General features: G+C 47.0%; 1 protein-coding gene across 3 annotated transcripts in view; it reads right to left on the bottom strand.

Annotated features, from left to right (window-relative positions):
* The window catches only part of GALNT12 (polypeptide N-acetylgalactosaminyltransferase 12), an 80,322-nt gene that overhangs the window by 40,259 nt on the left and 14,552 nt on the right, over positions 1-25,511 (bottom strand). For 2 of the 3 annotated variants that reach the window (XM_059925152.1, XM_059925153.1), the window contains exons 3-8: positions 21,165-21,354; positions 18,208-18,393; positions 15,323-15,440; positions 13,758-13,934; positions 11,541-11,672; positions 9,511-9,624 (exon numbers count right to left, since the gene is read on the bottom strand). In XM_059925152.1, the coding sequence (XP_059781135.1) occupies positions 9,511-9,624; positions 11,541-11,672; positions 13,758-13,934; positions 15,323-15,440; positions 18,208-18,393; positions 21,165-21,354 (917 nt within the window). Of the gene's footprint in view, positions 1-1,323; positions 2,029-4,017; positions 4,165-9,510; positions 9,625-11,540; positions 11,673-13,757; positions 13,935-15,322; positions 15,441-18,207; positions 18,394-21,164; positions 21,355-25,511 lie in introns of those variants that run through there. The other variant, XM_059925151.1, reaches the window with a different exon arrangement.

Raw genomic sequence — 25,511 nt, 5'->3', positions numbered from 1 at the left:
ATATCTTCCTGGACACCCTGAATATTTTTATTAGTTCTTCCATCCTAAAAATTACCACATAGAAACTGCCGGAGAGTGTAAGAGGGATGACTTCTCAAGCAAAGCTAATTACCGGCAGTGCTCGGTGAACACACCCAAAAATGCTTGTGTAGACTCCCAGCACTCATTATGAATTTGATCAGCATTAATTTTCTGTCTGCCTGAACTGTCTTCCTATACCCTGGGAGGGGCTGACACCCCTTCAATGGAGCTCAGACTGACACTACAGGAAGGGCGGGAGGAGGGGGCAGGGCAGGACTTCTTACCTCCATTACAGGCCGAGGGGGCATCTCACCTGCTTTATAAGTTACCACAATGGAGGAGGGAAGCTCTGGCCTCACAGCATATTACATTTACAGGAGAACTGAGCTGTGCTGGAAGGAGTTCATATCGTATTCCTGCCTGCTGAGGAGCTATTTAATCCTGTAAAGATAAAATAACTAAATTATTTAATATTTATTTTTGAATAAACACCTACTGATGTTTACTGTGCTTCACATTTTATAAAGTGCATTTTTGAAAACAGAAATTTAATGAACCCATACTGTATGCCAGGGACTAAGCTAAGCCCTCACCTGCTCTATGTCATTTAATCCTCACAAGTGCCCCACAAGCTTGGTTTCATTATTCTCATTGCACAGGTGAAGAAACTGAAGTTCAGAGTGGTTAAGATGCATCAGATTGATCCAAGCCAGGTCAACTGGATTTGTTCCTGGCTAATTGTTAAACTGCATCCCTCAGAGGGGAATGTGTAAAAAAGAGCCTGAGACAAAATTTGATGCTTTTTAATCAATTGAAGACATGTGTCATCTCTCACATCTGACTGACTGCAAAAACAAAGATTGGCAATGTTCTTGCTTTTTTTAAAAAAATCACTCATATTGACTTCATCAAGTTGACAAGATCTCAGAAGTAGATCTGGGATCGTTCACAAATCAGAATTATGAAGAGAAACTGCAACAGCTGCTGCGGCACAAAATCTAACATGGATTGAAATGACCAAATATTATTAATGAACAAATCTGAAAACTGAATTTCACATACAGCATTACATTTCTTCCTGACACTAATGCGTGATAAAAATTAAAAATGATATCAAAATGTTTTAAAGTCATTGTGGTAATTACTAAAAGTAGCCAGCCATCTCATAGCTAGGCATTGTCAGAAGTCCACTCTGTGCAGTTGAAGTTTATATTAGCCCAGGACATAAATTGTTCCCTTGAAGTTTCAGCTTTGGTGAGTGCTCTTTGACTAACATAAAGTTTTGACTATGACAGCAACACATAACCAAGTAGCATTCTTTATTAAATAAATCTAGATTAACTCAATGACCTGAAGGAATCAATATAATGTTCCAGTGTCCACCTATCTACAATGAGAAAAATCTAACCCAATGTTTGAGGTATTATCAATTTATGCAAAGTACATTGCATGAGTCTAACTTCCATGCAAACATCTTCATACCTGGGAATCCTTTCAAATACCAAAATAAAATATTTACCTTTTTGTTAAGGGGAATAAAAAGACATGACAGTAGAATATACATCTTGATAGAAAAATAGTTAAAGCTTTTAATTCTGTGAATACCTAGAGTTAACATTTTATGACTACCCTTTGAAAACAGGGTATTTGGGAACAATTTTAAAGTTTTCAAAATCAGTACAAAGCTTATTCACATTTTTATTAAAGCCAACATCACTTTCACAAATCACAAAATGATTTCCTTATGAAAAGAGGAGCAGCCAAGTTTTTGGTGTGTCTGTCTCTGTGCTTAGGTAAGTCTGTTAAACACGGAGTCCAGGGGCTCCCCCCATCTCCTCTAGATGGACTCCGTAGTACAGTGACATTTCATACCATGTGTTCCCTGAAGAACCATTTCTGACGATCTGAGTTGGTACAGTCTCGTAAGAGTGGTACAAAACTGTCGCTCAATTCCTTCCTCTCAGCCTGAACACATTTCTTGGACTGTACATGAAATAAAGAACCATCCTACAAAAGATAATAGACATTGGGTGTTCAAGATAATTATAAGCAATTCCTCAGAAAGTATCTTTTCCTTAAAATGTGTTGTTAAGTGCTCAGGGTGATTTTTATTATTTCAGAAATATTTATTGAGTAATGAGTGTCTGCAGGTATGAAGGCAGCCCATGACTGTCTGTGCATAGAGAGGGCCAGGCTTGTAGAAACGTATGTCATGCTTGTCTCTCCCCGGAGCTCTTCATGGGGTCCTTGACTCTACCGTCAGGGCCGATGGTGCCACCTGCTGGCCATTCTGGGATCGGTCAGACCCTATATCTCACCCTTACTGATGTTCTTTTCCTTCAGGGTAACCAGGACCAAAGATCCTTTATTAATCTCTTCCACTTCTCTTAGGTCAACTAATTCCATCTCTGGTAGTCTCTTTCTCCTATGTATTTAAGTGGAGAATCAGGAAACTTGGCTTTAGTCCCAGCTCAGCCACAGACCAGCTGGGTGAGAGGACAGGTCACCAGAGAGGAACCGGGTTCTGCGAAGTATGCCAATTCCCAAACCCCGAAGGACAATGACCCTCTCTAACGCCTCTCCCATTTCTTCTTTCCCCAACTGTTGCTGAGTTAACTCGGCAAGTCTCTCCCCAAGTTCTGGAGTTTATTTTCTTCCCTCCATCTCTCTCTGGTGTAAGCTGTACAGCCCCAAGGAACTTCATCATGGTTGAGCAGCAAAAGGGCAGAACAAGTGGCATACCTGTTCCAGGGAAACAGAACCCTTGGGAATAAAATTAGATGCAAAAGAATCTCAATAATATTAATCTGGAAAGCCCTTAAAGGTGCTCATAAGTTGCCTTTAGAATAATGTGAAAGTAAATAGTTAAAACTTCCCTCCTCCACCCTTCTAAAGAAACTTGCTTAAATGGTCACTGAAATTAAAGATTTTTAAGGTAAAATTTTAACGACATTTCAAACCAATTTCATGATTTCTATCTTGCATTACTCTTCTTTGAGGGCTTACAATGGCTTCCAGTTGGAAGAAAGAAGGGAAGGACAAAACTTTTGGAGTTTACAAAAATATTTTTCCCTATTATTTTTTATATCACATAGACAGCACTATGGTGCCTGGCTTTTCCAGGAAACCTTCAAATTTCGTTGCTAATCATAACACTTTCTACAGGAAAGCATATTCCAACTTCTAATTATACTTAGAATTAATCCATTTATAAGTAGTATAGATGAATCTTTCTATCCCTGGGGCCAGGCTGGGAATGAAAGCTTTCCATTGAGATAAAAGTGAACTAATTCTTTCTTTTGAATTATTTTCTTTGGATTTATTCCCTCAAGTGCTTTTTTAGTGAGTCTTTGGAGATGACTGATGTATGAGTCCCACCACGGGCTTACTGCAAACATGGTAGAGGTAGTGCCTTTCAGGCGTGAAATAACACCCAGTTCCAAATCAACAATAGCTCTTCTGATAGAGAACCAACTCCATCAGAGAGGTTTTCTTGGTTATTATACAAGTAACAATTAATGTCTATAGAGCTTTACAGCTTCCAAAGACTCTTTCTGGTCATACATCTACTCCTTACTAGAGGCAGACAAGGGTGTGATTATTGTCCCCACTTCAGAGCTGGGAAAAATGAGACACGGGAGTGGCTTCTACTTGGATCTAACCTCATGTCCTTACACTTGGCAATTTGTTTCTCTCGTTTGAACCCCACATGATCTCTGAACGCATCGGGGACAGCGCCTCTTCCCATTCCAGCCAGTCGCAGCTCAAAGTGTAAGGAGGTCAGGAAGACTGAAAGGGAGTGGACAGTGAGGAAAGAAGGAAACTGCTATCGGTGCTGGATGCCATGGGACCCCTTGGGGTCACTGTGAAGTTCCTGGTCTCCTGTAGGGGCCACATCCCTGAGACTTGCTAGGGACTCGCTTTACTTCCAGACTCCCCTCTGCAGCCCATGGGACCAGGAGTGACAGCAAGGAAGGTGTGAGACAGCTCCCTTACCTCCTGCAAGATGAACTTCTGATCCTCTGGGGTGGCTCCCTCGCAAAGATGCATGATAAGCACATCCATCCCGGCCTCCACCGCCACGCAGCCTTCCGGCTGGTGGGTGTTATAGCGTATTTCATTCTGGGACGTGTACTCGAAAAACTAGAAACAGGGCGGCCAACATGTGCCAGTTACCCTCTGATGTGCAAAGAGGGAAGTCTTTAGAAAGAGGGATGAGAACCTGGGGTCACCAGGGCATGGGTGCTGGGATCCAGCTTTCTCCCCTCACCCACCAACACCAGCCTGTGTCCCCAGAGCACCACGTGCACCTCTGGAGGGGTGCTTAGCAAGCATGAATGGAGGGGCCCTTTCCCATGCCCTTCTCGTTTGCTAGATTGTGAGGGCGGGGCTGGTTCCTGGGTCACCCCACACCCGCTGTGCCTATCCCCGGGCTGTTGCAGAACGGCAGGAAAGAAGATGGACCGGTCCCAGCACTCAGGGGCTCTCTGTGACCTTGATCAGCCACTTCCTCTCCTTTTCTTCATTCCTTTCCTCCTTCTTCCCCCGAAATATAATGGAGGCAACCATGCCTTGGAGACTATAAAGTTCTGTGCACAAGCAGGCAACAGAACTGCTAACAGGAGGACTTGTTCTTCAGAGCAATGGTTTTCCTACCCTAGTGTGCCTAGGAAAAATGCTGATTCCAGGCCCCACTCCCAAAGAGGGAATGAGGATTCCTTCTGTGTGAGATGGGGCCTAGGAAGCTGCACTTTTACACTTCTAACAAGACACGCAGCCACCCTGATCCATCCCCTTGCTTCCAGGAGATTCTGACACAGGTGACTGTTCTTAAGGCATATGGAGCACTGCTTCTCAAACAAATCTCCCTGAAAGCTGGTCAAGACAAGAGATGGGTTGGGGAGGGATGGGATGGGTCTGAGAATCTGCATTTCTAAGCTCTCAGGTGATGCTGATGGTACCAGGTGGGGACACCTTTGAGGAGTGCTATTCTAAAGGGGGTTGAAGAACCTGAAAATTTTAAGGTTGTAGGGGTCCGAATTATGAAAGCTTACTGTTGACCATAATGGGGCATAATATTCAAATGGAATTGGGGTGACTCCAGGTTGGAGGAAAACTTGAACCCCTCGTCTCCAGTGTCTGACACCTTACTTAGGACAGCAAGGCTTTGAAGGTCCAGAACCAACGCTTCGCTCTCTCCTGCATCCTCCGCTGGGCCCGTTCTGGCGGGTTTGCCTGCTTCCCGGGCCAGGGTTCTGTTATGGTCCTCAGAACTTCCAGGTCTTGCTCCCCTGCCCAGCTTGCAGTTCAGCACTTAACCCAGACAGATCTACCTGGGCCCTGACTGATGAAACTGCCCTAAAAACCGCTTTGCAATGTGGCACTACACATCAAATCCTATAATTTCATTTAAGAATTAATTCTGGAGAGACCTTCAAGATGGCGGAGGAGTAAGACGTGGCGATCACCTTCCTCCCCACAAATACATCAGAAATACATCTACATGTGGAACAACTCCTACAGAACACCTACTAAATGCTGGCAGAAGACCTCAGACCTCCCAAAAGGCAAGAAACTCCCCACGCACCTGGGTAGGGCAAAAGAAAAAAGAAAAAACAGAAACAAAAGAATAGGGACGGGGCCTGCACTTCTGGGAGGGAGCTGTGAAGGAGGAGAAGTTTCCATGCACTAGGAAGACCCTTTACTGGCGGAGACAGGGGTGGGGTGGGGGAGAAGCTTCGGAGCCACGGAGGAGAGCGCAGCCACAGGGGTGCGGAGGGCAAAGCGGAGAGATTCCCGCACAGAGGATCGGTGCCGACCAGCACTCACCAGCCCGAGAGGCTTGTCTGCTCACCCGCCGGGACGGGCGGGGGCTGGGAGCTGAGGCTCGGGCTTCAGAGGTCGGATCCCAGGGAGAGGACTGGGGTTGGCTGCCTGAACACAGCCTGAAGGGGGCTAGTGCGCCACAGCTAGCCAGGAGGGAGTCCGGGAAAATGTCTGGAACTGCCTAAGAGGCAAGAGACCATTGTTTCGGGGTGTGCGAGGAGAGGGGATTCAGAGCACCACCTAAACAAGCTCCAGAGACGGGCGCGAGCCGTGGCTATCAGCGCGGACACCAGAGACGGGCATGAAACACTAAGGCTGCTGCTGCAGCCACCAAGAAGCCTGTGTGCGAGCACAGGTCACTATCCACACCTCGCCTCCCGGGAGCCTGTGCAGCCCGCCTCTGCCAGGGTCCCGAGATCCAGGGACAACTTCCCCGGGAGAACACACGGCGCGCCTCAGGCTGCTGCAACGTCATTCTGGCCTCTGTTGCCGCAGGCTCGCCCCGCATCTGTACCCCTCCCTCCCCCCGGCCTGAGTGAGCCAGAACCCCCTAATCAGCTGCTCCTTTAACCCTGTCCTGTCTGAGCGAAGAACAGATGCCCTCAGGCGACCTACACACAGAGGCGGGGCCACATCCAAAGCTGAACCCCAGGAGCTGTGCGAACAAAGAAGAGAAAGGGAAATTCCTCCCAGCAGCCTCAGGAGCAGCGGATTAAATCTCCACAATCAACACAATCTCTGGAATACCTGAATACACACGAATCATCCCAAAATTGAGGGGGGTGGACTTTGGGAGCAACTGTAGACTTGGGATTTGCTTTCTGCATCTAATTTGTTACTGGTTTTATGTTTATCTTAGTTTAGTATTTAGAGTTTAGTATCATTGGTAGATTTGTTTATTGATTTGGTTGCTCTCTTCCTTTTTTTTTTTAATATATAGATATATATATATTTTTTCCTTTTTCTCTTTTTGTGAGTGTATATGTGTATGCTTCTTTGTGTGACATTGTCTATATAGCTTTGCTTTTACCATTTGTCCTAAGGTTCTGTCTCTCCGTTTTTTGTTTCTTGGTTTTTTTTTGTAGAGTTTTTAGTGCTTATTGTCATTGGTGGATTTGTTTTTTGGTTTGGTTGCTCTCTTCTTTCTTTCTTTTTTTAAATTACTCTTTAATTTTTTATTTTTAATAATTTTTTTTATTTTAATAACTTTATTTTATCTTATTTTATTTTTTTCTTTCTTTCTTTCTTTTTTCCTCCTTTTCTTCTGAGCCGTGTGGCTGACAGGGTCTTGGGGCTCCGGCCAGGTGTCAGGCCTGTGCCTCTGAGGTGGGAGAGCCGAGTTCAGGACACTGGTCCACCAGAGACCCCCCAGCTCCACATAATATCAAACGGCGAAAGCTCTCCCAGAGATCTCCATCGCAATGCTAAGACCCAGCTCCACTCAACGACCAGCAAGCTACAGTGCTGGACACCCCATGCCAAACAACTAGCAAGACAGGAACACAACCCCACCCATTAGCAGAGAGGCTGCCTAAAATCATAATAAGGTCACAGACACCCCAAAACACACCACCGGATGTGGTCCCGCCCACCAGAAAGACAAGATCCAGCCTCATCCTCCAGAACACAGGCACCAGTCCCCTCCACCAGGAAGCCTACACAAGCCACTGAACCAACCTTAGCCACTGGGGGCAGACACCAAAAACAATGGGAACTATGAACCTGCAGCCTGCGAAAAGGAGACCCCAAACACAGCAAGTTAAGCAAAATGAGAAGACAGAGAAACACACAGCAGATGAAGGAGCAAGGTAAAAACCCACCAGACCTGACAAATGAAGAGACAACAGGCAGTCTACTTTCCTGAAAAAACTTTCAAGAAGAAAGTTTTTCTACCTGAAAAATAATTCAGAGTAATGATAGTAAAGATGATCCAAAATCGTGGAAACAGAATGGAGAAAATACAAGAAACAAATACTGTATGCTAACACATATATATGGGAAAAAAATGGTTCTGAAGAACCTAGGGGCAGGACAGGAATAAAGACACAAATGTAGAGAATGGACTTGAGGACATGGGGAGGGGGGAGGGTAAGCTGGGATGAAGTGAGAGAGTGGCATGGACATATATACACTACCAAATGTAAAATAGATAGCTAGTGGGAAGCAGCCGCATAACACAGGGAGATCAGCTCAGTGCTTTGTGACCACCTAGAGGGGTGGGATAGGGAGGATGGGAGGGAGATGCAAGAGGGAGGAGATATGGGGATATATGTATATGTATAGCTGATTCACTTTGTTATAAAGCAGAAACTAACACACCATTATAAAGCAATTATACTCCAATAAAGATATAAAGAAAAAAAGAATTAATTGAGTAAGTCATCTGAAATGCAGATCTGTTGGTGTTTTTTCCCTCTTTTTTTTTTTTCTGACCAAAGATGTCAGTGGCAGGGTTATTTATAGTCACAAAAACAGAGAGGGAGGGAATCAGTTACCTCAACAGTAATTAATATAGCCACACAAAGGAATATCAAGGGGCCGTTAGGAATGATATTCTCAAAGGGTGTCTAACAACACAAGTAAAGTATGATTAAGTAATGGAAATAAGAGACTATAAAACATGTAGACATTATAACAACTATTTAAAATACATAATACCAAGGTCATACATTAAAAGACATGGGGGGACTTCCCTGGTGTTACAGAGGTTAAGAATCCACCTGCCAATGCAGGGGACATGGGTTCGAGCCCTGGTCCAGGAAGATCCCACATGCCGTGGAGCAACTAAGCCCGTGTGCCATAACTACTGAGCCTGCGCTCTAGAGCCCGTGAGCCACAACTACTAAGCCCGCGTGCCACAACTACTGAGCCCGTGCGCCTAGAGCCCGTGCTCCGAACAAGAGAAGCCACCGCAATGAGAAGCCCGTGCACCGCAATGAAGAGTAGCTCCCGCTCACCGCAACTAGAGAAAGCCTGCGCACAGCAACAAAGACCCAGTGCAGCTAAAAATAAATTAATTAATTAAAAAAAAAAAAAGACATGGGAAGTAAATATATCTTAATTATAATGGTGGTCGCTCTGGGTCCTGTCATTTACTACTTGCTTCTACTTTTTATATTTCCCAAATGTTCTGTGATGAGTATATATTACCTTTATAATAAAAAAAGTCGCATATTTAATGATTTAAAAACACACAGATTGGGCTTCCCTGGTGGCGCAGTGGTTGAGAGTCTGCCTGCTAATGCGGGGGACACGGGTTCGAGCCCTGGTCTGGGGGGATCCCGCATGCCGCGGAGCAACTGGGCCCGTGAGCCACAATTGCTGAGCCTGCACATCTGGAGCCTGTGCTCCGCAACAAGAGAGGTCGCGATAGTGAGAGGCCCGCACACCGCGATGAGGAGTGGCCCCCGCTTGCCGCAACTAGAGAAAGCCCTAGCACAGAAACAAAGACCCAACACAGCCATAAATAAATAAATTAATTAATTAATTAATTAAAATTTTTAAAAAAAGGTTAAGATGGTAAATTTAAAAAAAAAAACACACAGGTTTCCCCTCATCTCCCTCTTTAAAGGCCCACACCAATGATCCCTTGAGCACTGAGCGTCCCATTGTCCATTGTCCCAGAGCTTGAGAATGTCAATCTATTAAAGAAGCAGCACCTACCTGGTTCTGACCCATCCCATGACAGTGGTACAGAATGACCTGATGTCCTGTAATCTGGTGTTCATTGGGAGGGTTATAGTCAAAGCAGTAATCTTTTAGTCCTTTGTTCTGGAGCTAAATAAAACATAAAGGCGTTTTAGTCCAGATTCCACCTAAGGCTGTGAGGGCGGGTAAATGGAGTAAGAGGAGTGGCTGCCTCAAGAACTGGACTCATTGCTAAGAGCCCCTGCCATTTCTAGTTTTACCCATTCTATACCACAGGCAGGAATCATAACCTCCATTTTAAGAGGATACACCTGAGGAGCAGAGAGATGAACTCTTTATGGCCTGAGAGCTCATACCACCTCATGTCTCATTAGTGCAGCCTTATTACTGCACTAGGCCAAACACAGCTGGATTGTCACCTTGCGTATGTACCAAGGATCTCCTGCTATTGCGCATCTGCAAAGGACACCCCAATTGAGAGACTCGGCATTCCACAGATCAGAAGTCCATCATTGTAGATTACAGGAACAGCATAATACAGAGCCAATGATTCACACACAAAGTCACACAACAGGTAAGCGGAGATACCTGAGTCTTGAATCCAGGACCTCAGACTCCAAGTCCAGTGCTCTCTCCATCACTCAACATTGCCTAATCTAATGTCATCTCTAAGGTACTTTTGGATCTAAATCCCTTTAATCATTCTAAGAGCAAAAAACCATGGGAGGTTCCATGCTCCCTCCTCCCTTCCAGGAGTCTCCAGAGAAAGACTCAAACATCTTGCAAATCCCTTTCTGGAGAGTTTAAAGAACCTCCTTCTGAACCCCACTCTTGCCCTGGCCCTTGTCCACCTTTGACTAGCCTGGTCCTGAGGATAAGACTCAGCCATATAGAAAGAAGAATCCACAATCCACTAGCTCATAAAACACAGACCAGCATGTTCTTGATGTCCCTTTGCTTGTGAAGGAACCTGGGAACAGGAGATGTGAATAATCAGAGCATCTTATATTTAGAAGAACTCAAATGTCATTAAGCCAAGTTGTCCCCACTCTTGACCACCAAAGAACCTCAACCTCAAATCAGCTCTCTATGTTCAAAAGATGTGGTCTACCAAAGAAACTACAAAAAAAACTAAAAAAGAAGAAAATAAAGGAGAAACCACTAAAGATTAAAACAGATTGATTAAGCTAACTATATCAAGTTGGTGATAGACATAGAGAATGATTTTGAATGACTTTAGAGCATAGTATGTTTGACTACACCTCCTTAGTGAAATATATTTTATAAATAAATAGAGCTGCAAGAAATCTTAAACCTCATCAGTATCACAGTCAGTGGGAGGGTGGAGCAGAGAAGAGGGAAAGCAAGAGAGGCAAAATCTTGGTAATTGTAGAATCTCAGGGACAGGGTTCATTACACCACTCTCTCTGCATTTCTGTATGTTTGAACATTTTCATAATGCTAACTGAAATGAACACACCAATACCCTGCTTTGTATTTATCAAGACTTCCAGAATGGAACACAGCTCTTCTGATGAACACAACACAGAAGAGGAGGCCTCCCCAAGTTGGTGGAGTTTCAAGCAAAAGCCAAAGGTGCTGGACATTTTAGTTGACCTCATCCCAACAACATTTCTTTTAGGTTTTTTGAAATAACACAAGTGACTCTCCTTCTCTACTACTGCTTTTGTGGATCCCTGAGTTGGGAATTAGTAACTGGTCCAGTTATTGAGACTTGAAGTCATGTGATAGGAGTTAGTATAAAAAAATAGGACTTGGGAACACCAAGTTCCCAAGCCTCAGTTTCCATCTGTAAACTAGGAGGCTGTACTCACCAACTCTGAGATGCTTCCAGTGCTGACATTCTGGACCTGAGGCCCAGAGACTCAAGGGGAGAAGGAAGGACAGTGGATGAAAAGGGAGGAGGGGTGGGGGAGAGGCCAGCTGTCGCCATGTCGCCATGAAGGGGTCTTTCTTTCACAGGGTTCGTCAATCAGACCTGGAGGCCAGGAGCACCCTGCCCAGCATGGGCCCACCTCGCTCACCATCCCGAAGAAGCCAGGCCTGTCCTCAGGCACGTGCAGTTCTGGATACACGGTATTCAAGAACCACTTGAAGTCCTTACACTGGAGCTTTGCACGGAGCTGCCTCCTCTCTGTCACATCCCCAAAGGGTTCCTGAGAAAATGACAAAACGGTGAGCCCCTGCAGGCCATGGCGCTTCCTATCAAAGCCCCTCTCTCACTCACTCAGTAAGCTTTTACTGAGCACCTATTGTGAGCGTAGCCTGCACGGGGCACAGAGGATAAGGAACGGCCTCAGACATAGTTGCAGCACCTTAGGAGGAGAGACTGCTGCACAAACAATGACACCCCCAGGTGCTCTCACTGCAGGGAGGTGTGGCCAGGTACAGGAAGGAATAACACAAAGCACCTGCCGATGGGACAGGGAGCTGAATTCTGCGGCTGCACCAGCATCCCTGGCCCCATGTGTCATCCATGAGCGTGTGATCACAGACCAGGAACAAGTCAGTAGCACACGTATGTTATAATGTTCTGATTCACCACTGATACCTGAACACTCACTTCCAAACATAGGTAAGTATTCTAGAGGTAATTATGAATGAAAACCTTATATAGCCAATCCACTGAAGTCTAAATATATTCTTCGGATAGTAAGAGCAAAATGCTGCAATAATAAATACTTGTAGAAGTTTAGTTTTATGGACAAAACCAATGATTAAGAACTTCTGAATAATTAAATAAAGCAAGCATCTATTTAGCACAGCAAATGTGCAACCACAAGAGCAATGCTGCATGCAAAGATATGACTGTCCTTGCATTATGACGTTCAACTATTAAATTTTGACAAGTTAAACATTTAACAAAATGGTAATGATAAGGAAAAACATTTGAATAAAATGTCAAATTTCTCCTTATTTCCCAGAAGTTCATTCTTTGACGAGAGTCACTATGCCCTCATCTTCAACCAAATATCCATCTCAACACATGGCCACTGGTCATTCAGACAAAAGGTGCATGCAGTGCCCCTCTTTCTAACATATTATTCTTTGGGAACCATCAGGAAGAGGGATCTGTGGGTTTCAGACTGGGTGACAGGGAAAAGCAGATGTTTCTACCCTGCAGCCCTGGGCAAGAGAGAGGAAACAATGACCCTGGAGCCCAGAGGCAGAGAGAGACCAAAGGGGAGGTCAGGGTGAGGGTCCCGAGGGTTCTGCAGAGCAGAAAGAGGTCCACTGGGGTGGACCCAGTTCTACCTGCATCAGCTATGAGGCTTTGGGCAAGTTCCTTAAATCACTCTCTCTCTGAGCTTCAGTGTTCTCACCTATAAAATGAAAATTTCAGAGCTACCCTGAAGGGCGGCTATAAGGATTCACAAGAAGAGAGTTTCATCAAGTGGCCAGGAAAGAGGTCTTGGGGCAGACCTTCTTGTCTTGCCACGTGGCTCCTTAGTTATGTGAACACAGGTAAGTGGGAACCCTGTCCTGGGGTGTGCAGAGGTGGCCTGTCAGAGGCAGTGGGGCTCTTTGCTAAAATGTATTTGTAACCCCAAAATCAACACTTGTGGTGTCTTCACGCTTTCAGTCATTCTCAAACATGACAGTCACCCAATGTGCATGTTCCCAGCTGAGGTCACGTCTCAGCTCTTGTCCTGAAAGCAAGTGTCCTGTTCATGGTCTATTTAGTGGCACGGTTTTCAGATTGTTCTGCACTGTGTTGGTGATTTCACTGTTTTAAATGGCCCCCAAGCGTAGCGCTGAAGTGCTGTCCAGTGTTCCTAGTGCAAGAAGGCTATGATGTGCTGGAGGGAGAAAACAGGTGCATTGTATGAGCTTCACTTGGGCGTGAGTTCAATGTAGCCAATCAACAGTGTATATTAAATAAATTATTTAAACAGAAACACACATAAAACCAAGTTATGTATTGATCGATCGACAAAAATGTTCACCTGCGAGAGGTTTGCAGGAATCTAACCCTGTACTTCCCCCACGAGCAATGGCTCAGTAGTTGGTTCCAAATTCAGTGACTGCAGTGACTGTATGGAGCAGTAACTACTGCGAATAGTGAGAATCAACTGTCTGTTGTTATTGTAAGTGAAGGAATAAAGTTTTCCCATACAAGTGTCATGAGCACCCAATTTCCTCTCTATTTCTGGAACTAGATCCACTATGGTAGGAGGACAGAATTAGCTGCTATTGTTCGGATGCAGCCAGATGGAGCGTGGGTAGGCCGGGGAACTCACCAAGCGGGCCTGGGGGTTGCGATGGTAGTAGAGCTCTTTAAATTCATCCATCCACACTTCAGCTGCGCGGACACTGTTGGCCAGAGCCTTGTTGCGGGAGTAGGGAGCTTGCCTGGGGAAAACGTGGCCAACGTGCGAACACGGGTGTGTCTCCAGGGTCCCCCCGCACTGCCAGATCTGTACACAGAGCGGGGAGGAGGTGTGGGGTGGGGAGTGAGCGGGAAGTCAGCTGCAGGTCCATAACGCCCAGAGCAAGGAGGCTGGACACACGGAGGTCATGGTGAACACTGCCAAGGCCTCACCCTCCATGGGGCAGGGGGCCACTCCCCCAGCATACTCAGGACACAGGATGCAGTCAAAGAGCAAGAAAGTAGCCCCAAAGACAACTAAGCCATTGGAATCCAGACCCCAAAGTCCATGCACTAAGGCTCATGCGCTTGACTCCTAGGAGCACCCACAGTGGACCTCGCTAGGAACTTAGTTACTTACTTATTATGTAAAGCACAGGCTGATTACCTGGTCTCCTAGCCATAGAAGATAGGAAAGCAGCAAGTAAGAAGAGAGGTTTGGAAGGGGGACAGGAAGAGCTTCTAGAGGCAGACAGAGCAGCCTGACACCTGGGGAAGAGGTAGAAAGACCATTAAAAGCACACCCCAAAACTCAGCAGGTGGAGTCATCTGGAGCCTTTTCATGCTGGGGCAAACGGCTGTGAATACCCCATTGTCCCCTGGATGTATGACCAAGGATAGCATCTGGTGCTTATAATGGGGGGGGGGGGTGAGTCCTCAGTGGAGAGTCAAAGCCTTGTTTATTAACTCTTTTCAAGCAGGAAACCATATAAAATATTTGTAAAGTTTTAAATTTTCCATTTAAAAGCACGAACATCGACATAAGGTTTTGATACTTAAAATGCAAGATTCAGTTAACTAGAAAATCCACCCAAATGCTTGGGATTTCCCAAAGGGGCATCTGTGGATCACATGCAGCAGAATCAATAGATGGGCTCATTACAAAAGGCAGATTCCCAGTCCCTACCGTAAATCTATCAAATCTGACTTTCCAGAGACCATGCCTGTTAATCTGCATTTTTAACGAGTTTCCCTAACAATTCTTCTATGTGTCAAAGTTTGAAAGTCACTGTGCCAAATAAAGAGGCTACTTTATCAAGCAGTCAAGCAAATCAAGGCTCCAAAACATGGGATCAGGAGGCAGGGACCTGTGTTTTAGTCCAGTCTCTGCCAGGCACTCTTTGAGTGACCTTCAGCCAGTCACTACCCGCCTCCGGCCTCTGTCCCTCCCCTTTGTGGAGTGAGAGGAAAGAACTAGGTGAGACTTGCAAGACCCTTTCCAGCCCCAAATCTATTAAAAGTGTATTTTTTTAAAAAGTTTACACAAGAAGACAGGCGTGATTACAGGATATGTGTGCCACTGTCATCTTTGAGGATCGTTGGATAAACTGCCAATATGGAGGAAAAGTCCACCAGGCTCTCCTAGCAAATACATCCTTCCCAGAGAGAAAGAGAACAGGTTAAGAATGAGTCCAAACAGAAGACTGGAATACTTACTCTAAAGGAGAATTCGAGGTTTTCTCCGCCCCAAACTTCCATTCCTGTATCATAAGACCCCAGGTATTCAAAATATTTCTTACTCACGGAAAACAGCCCACCAGCCATGGTTGGAGACCTAGAAGCGTGTGAATCATAATTCAAGGTAAGCAGCAGGAAACCATCACAGTTAGTTGAATCCCTTCTCACCACAAGCCTGGAGTCCATTCATCCACATAAGCATACCCTGAGTTCACGCTCTGTGCCTGGTGCTGAACTGGGCTGGAGGCACAGACGTGCCCCATAGCCCCTGCCCTGGGGAAGCTCGCAGACACCTCACCAGGCAAGCACAGAGCAAGGTGTGGGATGACTAAGGCCAACCTAGGGCCCAGCGGGAACGCAGAAGCAGCCATGAGATGCGGAGGGGGGCGGGTAGGGCTAAGTTTCTCAGAGGAGGCACGGTCTGCAGAACAAAGGGGAGTGAGCCAAGAAGAGGAATGGAATGGTCCTCCAAGAAGACAGGAGCATGAGCAAAGACCTAAGGGTGAGAGAAACCCTTGTACTTCTAGGAGCACAGACAACAAGGAGAGATGAGCAGAGAGAGACCAGGTTCTCAGAGAGTGGCAGGAGTAAGGGTGCGGTGGCCTTGCTCATGCAGTCACAGTGCAGCCCTCACAGACGTCCTTTAGGGGCCAGTAGAGGCCACTCTGGCATCTTAAAGCTCCCCAAGGGCTTGAGCCTCTCCTGCTGGAATGGCCTCCCCTCCAGGACCCACACGGCCAGCTCTGGCCTGCTGCCTCAGCCAGCCCTGTTTTCTCCCTGCCGGGTTCATCTAGGAGACGGCACTGGTTTCAGAAATGGCCCAAGGCTTCCATCCTACCCCCGCAGAAAGCTATAGGGTCAACACACCACAGAGGTGCAGAGGAATAAATTTAAAAATGGGGAAATATATAACATGAAGAGCCTAACAGTTCAAAATTTTAAGATCCTCCAGTAGTGCTTCTGGGCCTTGACAAAGTATTGGCTTTTCCTGCACTCCAAGCTCTGGGCCAATGAGAACAGGACAGCAAGACTATGGAAGAGAAGGTTCTAGGCTACAAAGCATTTTCATGTGTGTTCATCCTAAAGGCTAGGAAATGGATAGGGTGGATATGTTCATACCTATTTCACAAGTGAGAAAACTGAGGCCCAAGGATATTACGGGAGGGAAAGGATAGCTGGCCACAAAGTCCCTGAGCATGTGCGTGCGTGCGTGCGTGCGTGTGTATGGGGGGGCAGTTCGTGTCAGCATCACAGGCTGCATATGTGACCCTTGATATGATCCTTCCTACTTGGTGCCTCAGTTTCCAAACCTGCTAAATGAGGGGTTGGGCAGGATGCCGCCCCTCAGGGCTCCCACAGAAGCTTACATGTCATCCTTGAGTCCTCCTCCCCTCATTCCCATTCAATTCCTCCCAATTTTCCCACCACAAAGTCTCTGGAGTCCACCATGTCCCTCCATCTTCTCCTGCACCATCATCTCTGAGCTGGAAGACTGCAACGCCTCCCAGTGGTGCCCCTACCTGCAGCTCCACCCCCTCCAGGCCCCCACCCCCCATCATGTGGCATCCAGCACAGACTTTAAAGAATGCAACAGGCTAAATAAGGTCACTTCCAGCTCAAATCCCTTCAGTGGCTTCTGAACACCCACAGTAAAGTCCAAACCCCTTTCCTTGGCCTTCAAGGCTGGATATGACTTGGCCCCATTCACCTCTCCAGCCCTGTCTCTCAACACCGTCTCCACAGTCGTTCCTCCCCAGCCAGCACTGGGTCATCTCAAGGTCTGGACTCAGGTGGAAGGATTCAGAAGGCCAGCTGCCAAACATGGGTGCAGATCTATGACACCACTTCTGGGTCAATACCCCAGTGATAAAGCTGAAGTCCGACCTCCACCGGCCTGACTCCCATATCTGTCTCCCATTTGGTGCTAAACTTGGAAGGAGAGGAAGAAGCCAGACTATGACTTCAACACCTCAAGAATGAGGGCAACCCAGCACCACTTGAGCCTTCTCTTCTCAGACCCAGGCTCACCCACTGGCCAAAGTTGGCCCCTGTACCCCCAGGTCTACTCATCCCCGCAGCTCAGAAGGAGCCTGACGGTGTGTCCTCAAAATATTAGCCATGGAATTACCATAGCAAGTCCAGTCCTAGGTATATACCCCAGGGAACTGAAAACAGGCACTCAAACAGATAATAGTGTACCGCTATTCACAGCAGCATTATTTACAATAACCAAAAAGTGGAAATAACCCAAGTGTCCATCAACAGACAGATGGATAAATAAAATGTGGATGCATACACAATGGAATATTATTCAGCCATTAAAAGGAATGAAGTTCTAGAAGGACCTTGAAAATACTTTGTTAAGGAAAAGAAGCCAGACACAAAAGGATAAACATTGTGTGATTCTACTTATATGATGTACATAAAATAGGGAAATCCATAGAGATGAAAAGTAGAGTAGAAGTTACCGGGGGCTGGAGGAGGGGAGGAAAGGGAATTATTGCTTAACAGGTATAGAGTTTCTATTTAGGTTGATGAAAAAGTTCTGGAAATATGTGGAGGTGATGGTTCTACAATATTGTGAATGTGCCTGATGCTAGTGAATTGTGCATTTAAAAAATGGTTAAAATGGTAAACTTTGTTATACATATTTCACCACAATTTTTAAAATAAATTAAAAAAATATATATATATACACCAATATAAAATCCACATATATAGCAATGATTTTTAATAAAAGTAAACAAATACTCTGGAAAAAGAAAGGAGAGGCAACAGCTAACCATCCCTCCTGAGGGCCTTCACTGACAAGTTGGCCAGATGCATGCTCAGAGAAGGCACGCTCAGAGAAGTCAACCCCTGACCTGATGACATCGATGGGGGACCGCATGCGGATCCTCTCCCTCTCGGGAACCACGTGCCACGTGAACACCAGCCTCCAGTCGAAACCGCCAATCTGGGGCTCCCCAGCGTTCCCCAGGTACTCGAAGGTGTTCCAGTCGATCACATCGATCACAGGGCACACCACTGCCAACTCCTTTTCATGGATCCTGAAAACAGTCAGAACAGCCCATTGCTCCATTGTGTACAGGCAGCAGGAGGACAACTAGGAAACCTGAGAATTAATTCTCCTTAGCCTTCCACTAGAAGGAGAAACACCTGTCTGAGAAAGGCCTGCTTCTCTTATTCCAGGGGTCTACAGCCAAGCCAGCCCAGGCAGGTGAGCAAAAGGGGGCTGCTGGGCGGTGGGGGGAGGCAGGGAGCTAGGACTCTGGCCCTGATATGAAAAGTCCCATAGCTTTAATATTCTGATTCCATCTAGGGATAGTCTGGTTAAATTTGAATCCCTCTATGAAAGTCATGATGTCAAAATTAAAGCTAAATTTTAAAATGGAAAGCACATTTTCAGTTTCTGAAGACTGCAAGAGATTTCTTCATTTAATTAAAATGAAACATTTTCAAGTCAAGAAATAATTATCTCCCTATGAACAGAGATGCGCCCAGACCAAAAGGTCTGCTTTGGAGTTAGAAAATAAATTTTAATCCTGCCTCTTATTTGCTGTGTAACATTAGCATTGTCACCTAACCGCTTAGAGCCTGTTGCCTCATGGGTTACACTGGAAAAATATACCTACTCATAGGTTAATGTGGACTCTCTACGGGAATGTTTGTAAGAGGCTGGCAGAGAACCTGGAACTACTGCTATATTTTTCTTTTAACCTTTTTTATTATTAAACGTTACACGTAGTGGAAAATGTGATAATTTCCTTTTGCAAGCATCAGCCTGTGCATAGTCTTCAGCAGTTCTCTCCACCATCATTCTTACAAGCCCAGCCATCCTTCAGCAGGCTTCCAGACTGTGTTTCTTTGCATTTGACAGCACACCAGGAAACATGAACTGAGACTGAACCATGTGTGAACACGAGATTTCTCTGGGTTACATTTTGGGGGCAGTTCTCTGGAATTTGAGACCTATAAATCATAAACTTGTGACTTGCAGTCCAGCTGGTTGGAACCATGGGTAGTCTACTTTTTACAACAGAGGGAAAAACGGGGGGAGCCTGCACTGGAGTAAAGAATTCTAAATCATGGTTAGAGAACGTGCAGGCCCAGTAGCAGTGGTTACTGGGTAGTGTTTCCTGGCATCTTGTGAGCCAGGGACCAGGGATGCCAAACATCCTGCAGTGTGCAGTCCAGCCCTACACAGCAAAGAATGGTTCTGCCCCAGATGTCAACAGCAGCTTATAAAATGCCAGGAGCATTACCCAGTTGATGTGACAACCAAAAACATCTTCCACTTCCAAAAGCCCCTGGAGGAAAGGGGTTACTGTGCCTGGTTGGGACCACCTGAGGGACAGTCTATGCTCCAGTGTCTCAACTCTGGTGCACCCTCAAGTCTTCAGGGAGCTTCTGAAACATCCAGAAAGCCAGGATCCACCCCAGAGATTCAGATCCAAATAGTCCAGGAGTTTTTAAGGTTCCCCAGTTATTTCTAAAGGGTAACCAGGGGAGAATCCCTTTGTCTCCAGGTATGGAGCAAGGACGTGATTAGGGGGAATGCTGCCTCGCTCTCTCCAAAGGGTGGGACGGAGTGAAGTGGAATTCTAGATGGCATTAATGAATCAGCTGAAGGGGAAAAGTGCCCCTACCATGACTTTAGACAGGCCTAGAGGCAGCCCTCTGTATGCACAGTGGGGGAAGGGGGGAAGGGTGAACTCACTAGTCCAGGTTCCAGAGTGAGCACCTAGCTGTCACTATGTTCTAAGTAATCTCAGAGTCCATCACTGGCCTGAGGAACCCTGAGTCCTTTCTGCGGGTGAAGCTCACCAGAGCTGAGGGGGAGAATGAGGCAGCAAAGGACAGGGACAGCAGGAAGTGGCAGAGCAGAGCTCGGTCTCATGCAGGAAGAGAGGCGAGGGGGTCCCTAGCTCTTCCAAACAGACCCTGACAACCAAGCGTTGGATGCCAAGGGAAAGCAGTTTGCCAAATGCACAGACTCTGATCCTCTAGCCCTTCACCCACTCCACAGGGAGGGGACCAAACAGAGACCCCCCCAGACTTTCCTCTCCCACCCAGAGGAGCTCTGGGCTTGCCAGCTCAGCTCCTGATACAGAATCAGTAGGATGGAAAGGGAAAGAGAGAAGAGAAGAGAACAAAAGTAGGCCCAGGGGCAGGTGGGAGGGTGAGTGTAAGAGACTGTGGGACAGCAGGGGAAATATCCTTGAAGACACAGCCATATTTATACTTTCATGACTCTATAAAAAATATATTAAAACAATATTTTATGACTATATTGGTAAAAAGACAAACAATCCAGGCTAGATTCATTATTATATATTCATTATTATGATATTCATTTTCCATTCCGATTTTAAAAGAAATTAACATAAATTTTTTGGGGAGGGTCCCTTAAAGTTTCATGGGTGGGCCGTAGGTATTGTAGGTACTGCATGTAATGAATAAGTCAGCCCAGCTTGAAGGAAATACATCAAAATGTATACCCTCCAGGAGTGCAATTCTGTGTGATTGACCATATTTTTTTCTTGGTTGATCATACTAAGTTTTCTACAATAAACGTGTATAATAAGCAGTAATAAAAGCAAACACTCATCTAGGACCTCCCACATGCTGGCATGTTCTAAGCACTGTCCGTGTATTCAGTCATTTAACGGCCTCCACAGCCCCAGGAGGTAGGGACTGTTACCACGCCCAGGGACAGAGGCTTTGCCCAAGGAGCATCTGAGCCCAGCGCCCCTGCCTCTCATGCCGGTTTGGTCAGGGCCCCCCCTCACCCCCGCCCCCCCACGGACGGTCCACGCACCTCTGCAGCAGCGGCTCCAGCCACCCTTCGTGGCACTCGCAGTGGCAGTCCAGGAAGGTCAGCACGTCGCCCTTGGCCGCGGAAGCCCCCAGCAGCCGTGCCCGCACCAGGCCCTCCCTCTTGTTGGCGCGGATCAGGCGGACCTTGGGCAGCCTGGCCAGCTCGGAGACCAGGCGTTCCTTCAGGTGCTCTGAGGAGGCAAGCGGGACACCGAGGGTCACCGCCACACATCCCCAGCCGCGTCCTTCCAGGGCCTCCCTGTCCCCAAAAGAAGACTAAGTAGACACGAGCCTCCTTTGCTCTGCACCAGGGACGTCCTCACCGCACCCGGAACCAAGGCTGGAAGCCCCTGAAGGCCAGGGAGGTTGGGGTGGAGGATTCCAGAACCACCAAACGCTCCCGCTCAAAACACACGCACATTGAACTGTACTCCTGAAATGAGTGAATGTGTCATGTGGATGTATCTCAATAAAGCTATTACCTCCCAAAATTAGCTTGACTTGTGAACATTTAAATAAAAAGCACAAGAACCATCCAACCACGATTTTTCCAAAAAATCGTGTTAATATAAACTTTGTTCATTTATGTTAATTATGCAATACATCATAAAATTTTAATTTATATGGAATTATACTAACATAAATTTTATTTATAATAAAATTACGTTAACACAAATTTTCTCAGAAGCACGTTTCAGTTGACACAGTAATAATAATAATAATGGCAGCCAAAATGAGAAAGCCTACTGTGCTAATTACAGTCCAAGTGATTCATATAACTCATCTGAGTCTTATAACGACCCTATGAGGTAAGTACTACTACTGTCCCCATTTTATGAATGAGAACACTGATGCCAGAGAGGCTAAGTGACGTGCCGAGGTCCCAGACAAGTGAGCTGAGGAGCCATGATGTGAACCCAGGGACTCTGGCTCGAGTCTACAGGCTTAATGCTGCCTCCAGAGCTTTCTTCTAGAGCTGCCCATCCTTGTTAAACAAATCCAAAATTTGTCAGGAGGACATGCTTATCCCATTTTGTAAGAGAGGAAATGAGTCCTTAAGAGTTGAAAGGACGTGCCCACAGCTAGAGCTGGCCCCAGGACTCCCAACTCCACACACAGGCTCTGGGACTAGAGGCCCCAATTCATGCTTCTCGATGGGTAGGTGGAAGCAGGTGAGAACCAGTCAGGTAAAATAAAAATGAGAGAATCTCCCCACATCAACATGGGCTTCATCTCAAAGTCCCCCTCATCATCAGTGAAGGGAAAACTTTGTAAAATGTTCTAAGTTGCTTTGTTGTCTGTGAAATGTTTCCCTAAGTACTCTTGATACTCAAACAAAAAACAAAAAACATTCATTGGTTGATTTTTTTTCAACCCTAAATATAACTGCATATAAGCTAATGGCAGGAATAAGGGAGGTGACTTCCCAAGCAAAGCTAATTAGTGGCAGTGCCCAGGGAACACACAGGAAAACTGTGGTGCAGCCTCCCAGCACTCATTATGGGTTTGGTCTGCATCAATTTTCTGTCTGCCTGAACTGTCTTCCCCCATCCTGGAAGGCGCTGACACCCTCATCAGCTCAGACTGACCCTGCAGGAAGGGTGGGAGGAGGCGGCAGGGCAGGACTTCTTACCTCCAATACACGCTGAGAGGGGCATCCTGCTGGCTTTACAAATTACCACGATGGGGAGGGGAAGTCTTGGCCCCACAGAGCCTTACATTTATGGGAGCACTGAGCTGTACTGGAAGGGCTTCATACTGTATTCCTGTCTGCTGAGCAGCTGCTTGATCCCATAAAGAGAAAATAATCTGATATTTGCTTCTGAATGAATACATTTCTGAAACGTTTTTGGCACTTTGCAGTTTTTTAAATAGTTCATAAAAGCAGAAGCTATCGTTGAACAAGTGCCAGCAATGGGCCAGGCCCTGATGTAGCAAGCTACCGCCTTCATCTCATTTAATCCTCAACAATGACCCTGAAAGGTAAGAACTACTATTATGCCATTTTACAGGGCTGGAAGACAAGGTTGAAACTAGTTAAGCTCCTTGCTCAAGCCTATACGGCTGCAAAGTGTTGGAGCTGGGATTCTAGGCTATGCGGTGTGACCCAGAACCAGCGTCTACACAGACATATTGAAAACAACCCTGGGAGGAAAGGAAATGGAGATGCATGCCTACTATAAGCTGGCTGCTACATGGGGTTCTGTCCTACACATGATCTCATTTATTCCTCACCACAGGTCTCTGGTATTAGTGTAGATAAACCCATTTACAGATTAGAAACTAAGGCTCAGAAGACAAGTGACTTGCCCAAGGTGCCATGACGGGTTATGGTAAAGCTCGCCTAAGACCCCTGACCCCAGAATTCAGCACCTTGTAGGCTACACTAGGCCTCAACCCCCAGCCTGGCTTGCCTGCTGCCATGGGGAATGCCAGCTTCCCCTAAGGCTCACTCTCCCCATGCTTTTCAGCTGAGCACATGGCCACCCTCCATAGAGACGGCGTTCCTAGCCTCCCTCACAGGTAGGCGTGGCCAGGTGACTCTGTTCTACTCAGTGGGACTGAGGGCAACTTCCAGGTGTAGCTCCCAGTCCCCTTGAAACCCTTCTGCTGACGGGAGTGAGCAGGAGGTGGAGACCCAGCCTGGGCTATGCAGACAGAGGCAGTGCACCATCCTCAAGAGGAAGGAGACTAAGGGCAGGAGGAGCTGGGCCCTAAAAGCGTGGAGGGGCCACACCTGCCCTAGACTATTACCCCAGATTTGTGATGTGAGCGAGAAATCAATTTTTATCTCATGTAAATCACTGTTATTTTGAGTCTCTGTGAGAACAGCCCGGCACACCCACCAATTAGGACCTATACACAAGGCTCTGAAGTCAGACAGACCAGCCTCAGAGCCTGAAGCAGCAGGTGCCCAATAAGCAGTGGCTCTACCCTGATGGGTGGTCCAGGGGTGGTGATTTGGTTTGAAACAGGCTCTAGCAACCCAGCCCACAGTTCTCCCTCTTGCAGGGCCGTGACATTTCCCCCCACTTAAGCTTAGCTGCCCTCACGTCAGCTAGTGGCCAATGATGTGCTGGCTGACTACCGCTCCATGGACACGGCTAACCCCAGCCAGGCAAGGCCACGGCAGCCCCTACACCCCTCCCCCTTCCATCCGTGTCTGCCCCCAACGTCAGCCTTGCCCCACAGGGCAGCACAGTGAGTCCCCAAGACCTAGCGACCTTCCAGCTCTCCCGATAGCCCTCAGGCGGCTCCCAACAAGCTCCTATTTAAGCTAAACCCCTTAGATTGGCCTCCGAGGCCCCACCTGATCTGGCCCCGCCCACCCTGCAACCTCATCCCCCAGGTCACCCTCCACCAGCCGGTGGTCTGACCTGGAGAACGGCTGCAGTTCCAGCTTCTGCACCTGCTGCTTCCAGCCGGGCCCCTCTCCCCAGACCTTCACTGGGCTGCCTCCTTCTCCACACTGTAGCTTCTGGCTTAAAGGCTACCTCCTCAGAGAGGCCTCCCTGACCTCCACCAGCTAGAGTAGGCCTGGTGCCCAAGCCCCACTCGCTCTCCTGCTCCCAGTATTCTTTCAGAGCACTTCCTACTCGTGCTATGGTACAGTATCACGTTCTATTATGGTATGCTATGTTATACTGTGTTGTACTATGTGATGTATATATTATGTTATGTTCTTTATATGTTTATTGACCATCTCCACCCACCTCTCTAGAATGTGAGTTTTATGAGAGCAGGGATTTGTCTTGTTTCCCACGGAATCCCCAGCGCCTAGCACACATTGAAAAAACGTTCACTGAATAATAAAGGGCCAGCCTTGGACTGCATGTGAATTGCTGGATCCCAGGTCACTGGTTAGGTCTGTAGGGACAACCACCACCCTTTCAATGGAATGCCTCTCCCTGCCTTCAGTTCTTCTGTCTAGGCTGCCCCTTTTTGATCTCATCCTAAACTCAACATGGTCAAGGCCAAATGCCCCCCTCCCCCTGCCAGACCTGCCCCTCCTGCCCTAAATGGCTTTTCTAGCATTGGGACCGCATCACCATTCACCAGGAGACCCAAGCCGGAAGCCCGAGGGTCCGCCTCACACCTCAGCCAGTTTCTGGGCCTGTGGATGCCACCTCCCGGGCATCCCTCCTCCCACCCGCCTGCCCTGCCCTCCCCTCCCCTCCCACCCGACTCCAAGCCTCCATCTCCCACCTGGCCCACCTCCACAGGCCCCTGGCCTCCCTGCAGAGCTCCTTAGTACCCCATTCTCCACACTCCAGCCTAGAGGGATTCCCCAAAGGGCAAAACTGGTCTCCTGCTTGAAATCCTGCCTTGGCTCTCCCTGCCCTCAGGA

This window comes from Balaenoptera ricei, chromosome 6 (assembly GCF_028023285.1).
Source record: "Balaenoptera ricei isolate mBalRic1 chromosome 6, mBalRic1.hap2, whole genome shotgun sequence".
Taxonomy (NCBI): Eukaryota; Metazoa; Chordata; class Mammalia; order Artiodactyla; family Balaenopteridae; genus Balaenoptera; species Balaenoptera ricei.
This window is presented reverse-complemented; position numbering and strand designations above follow the sequence as displayed.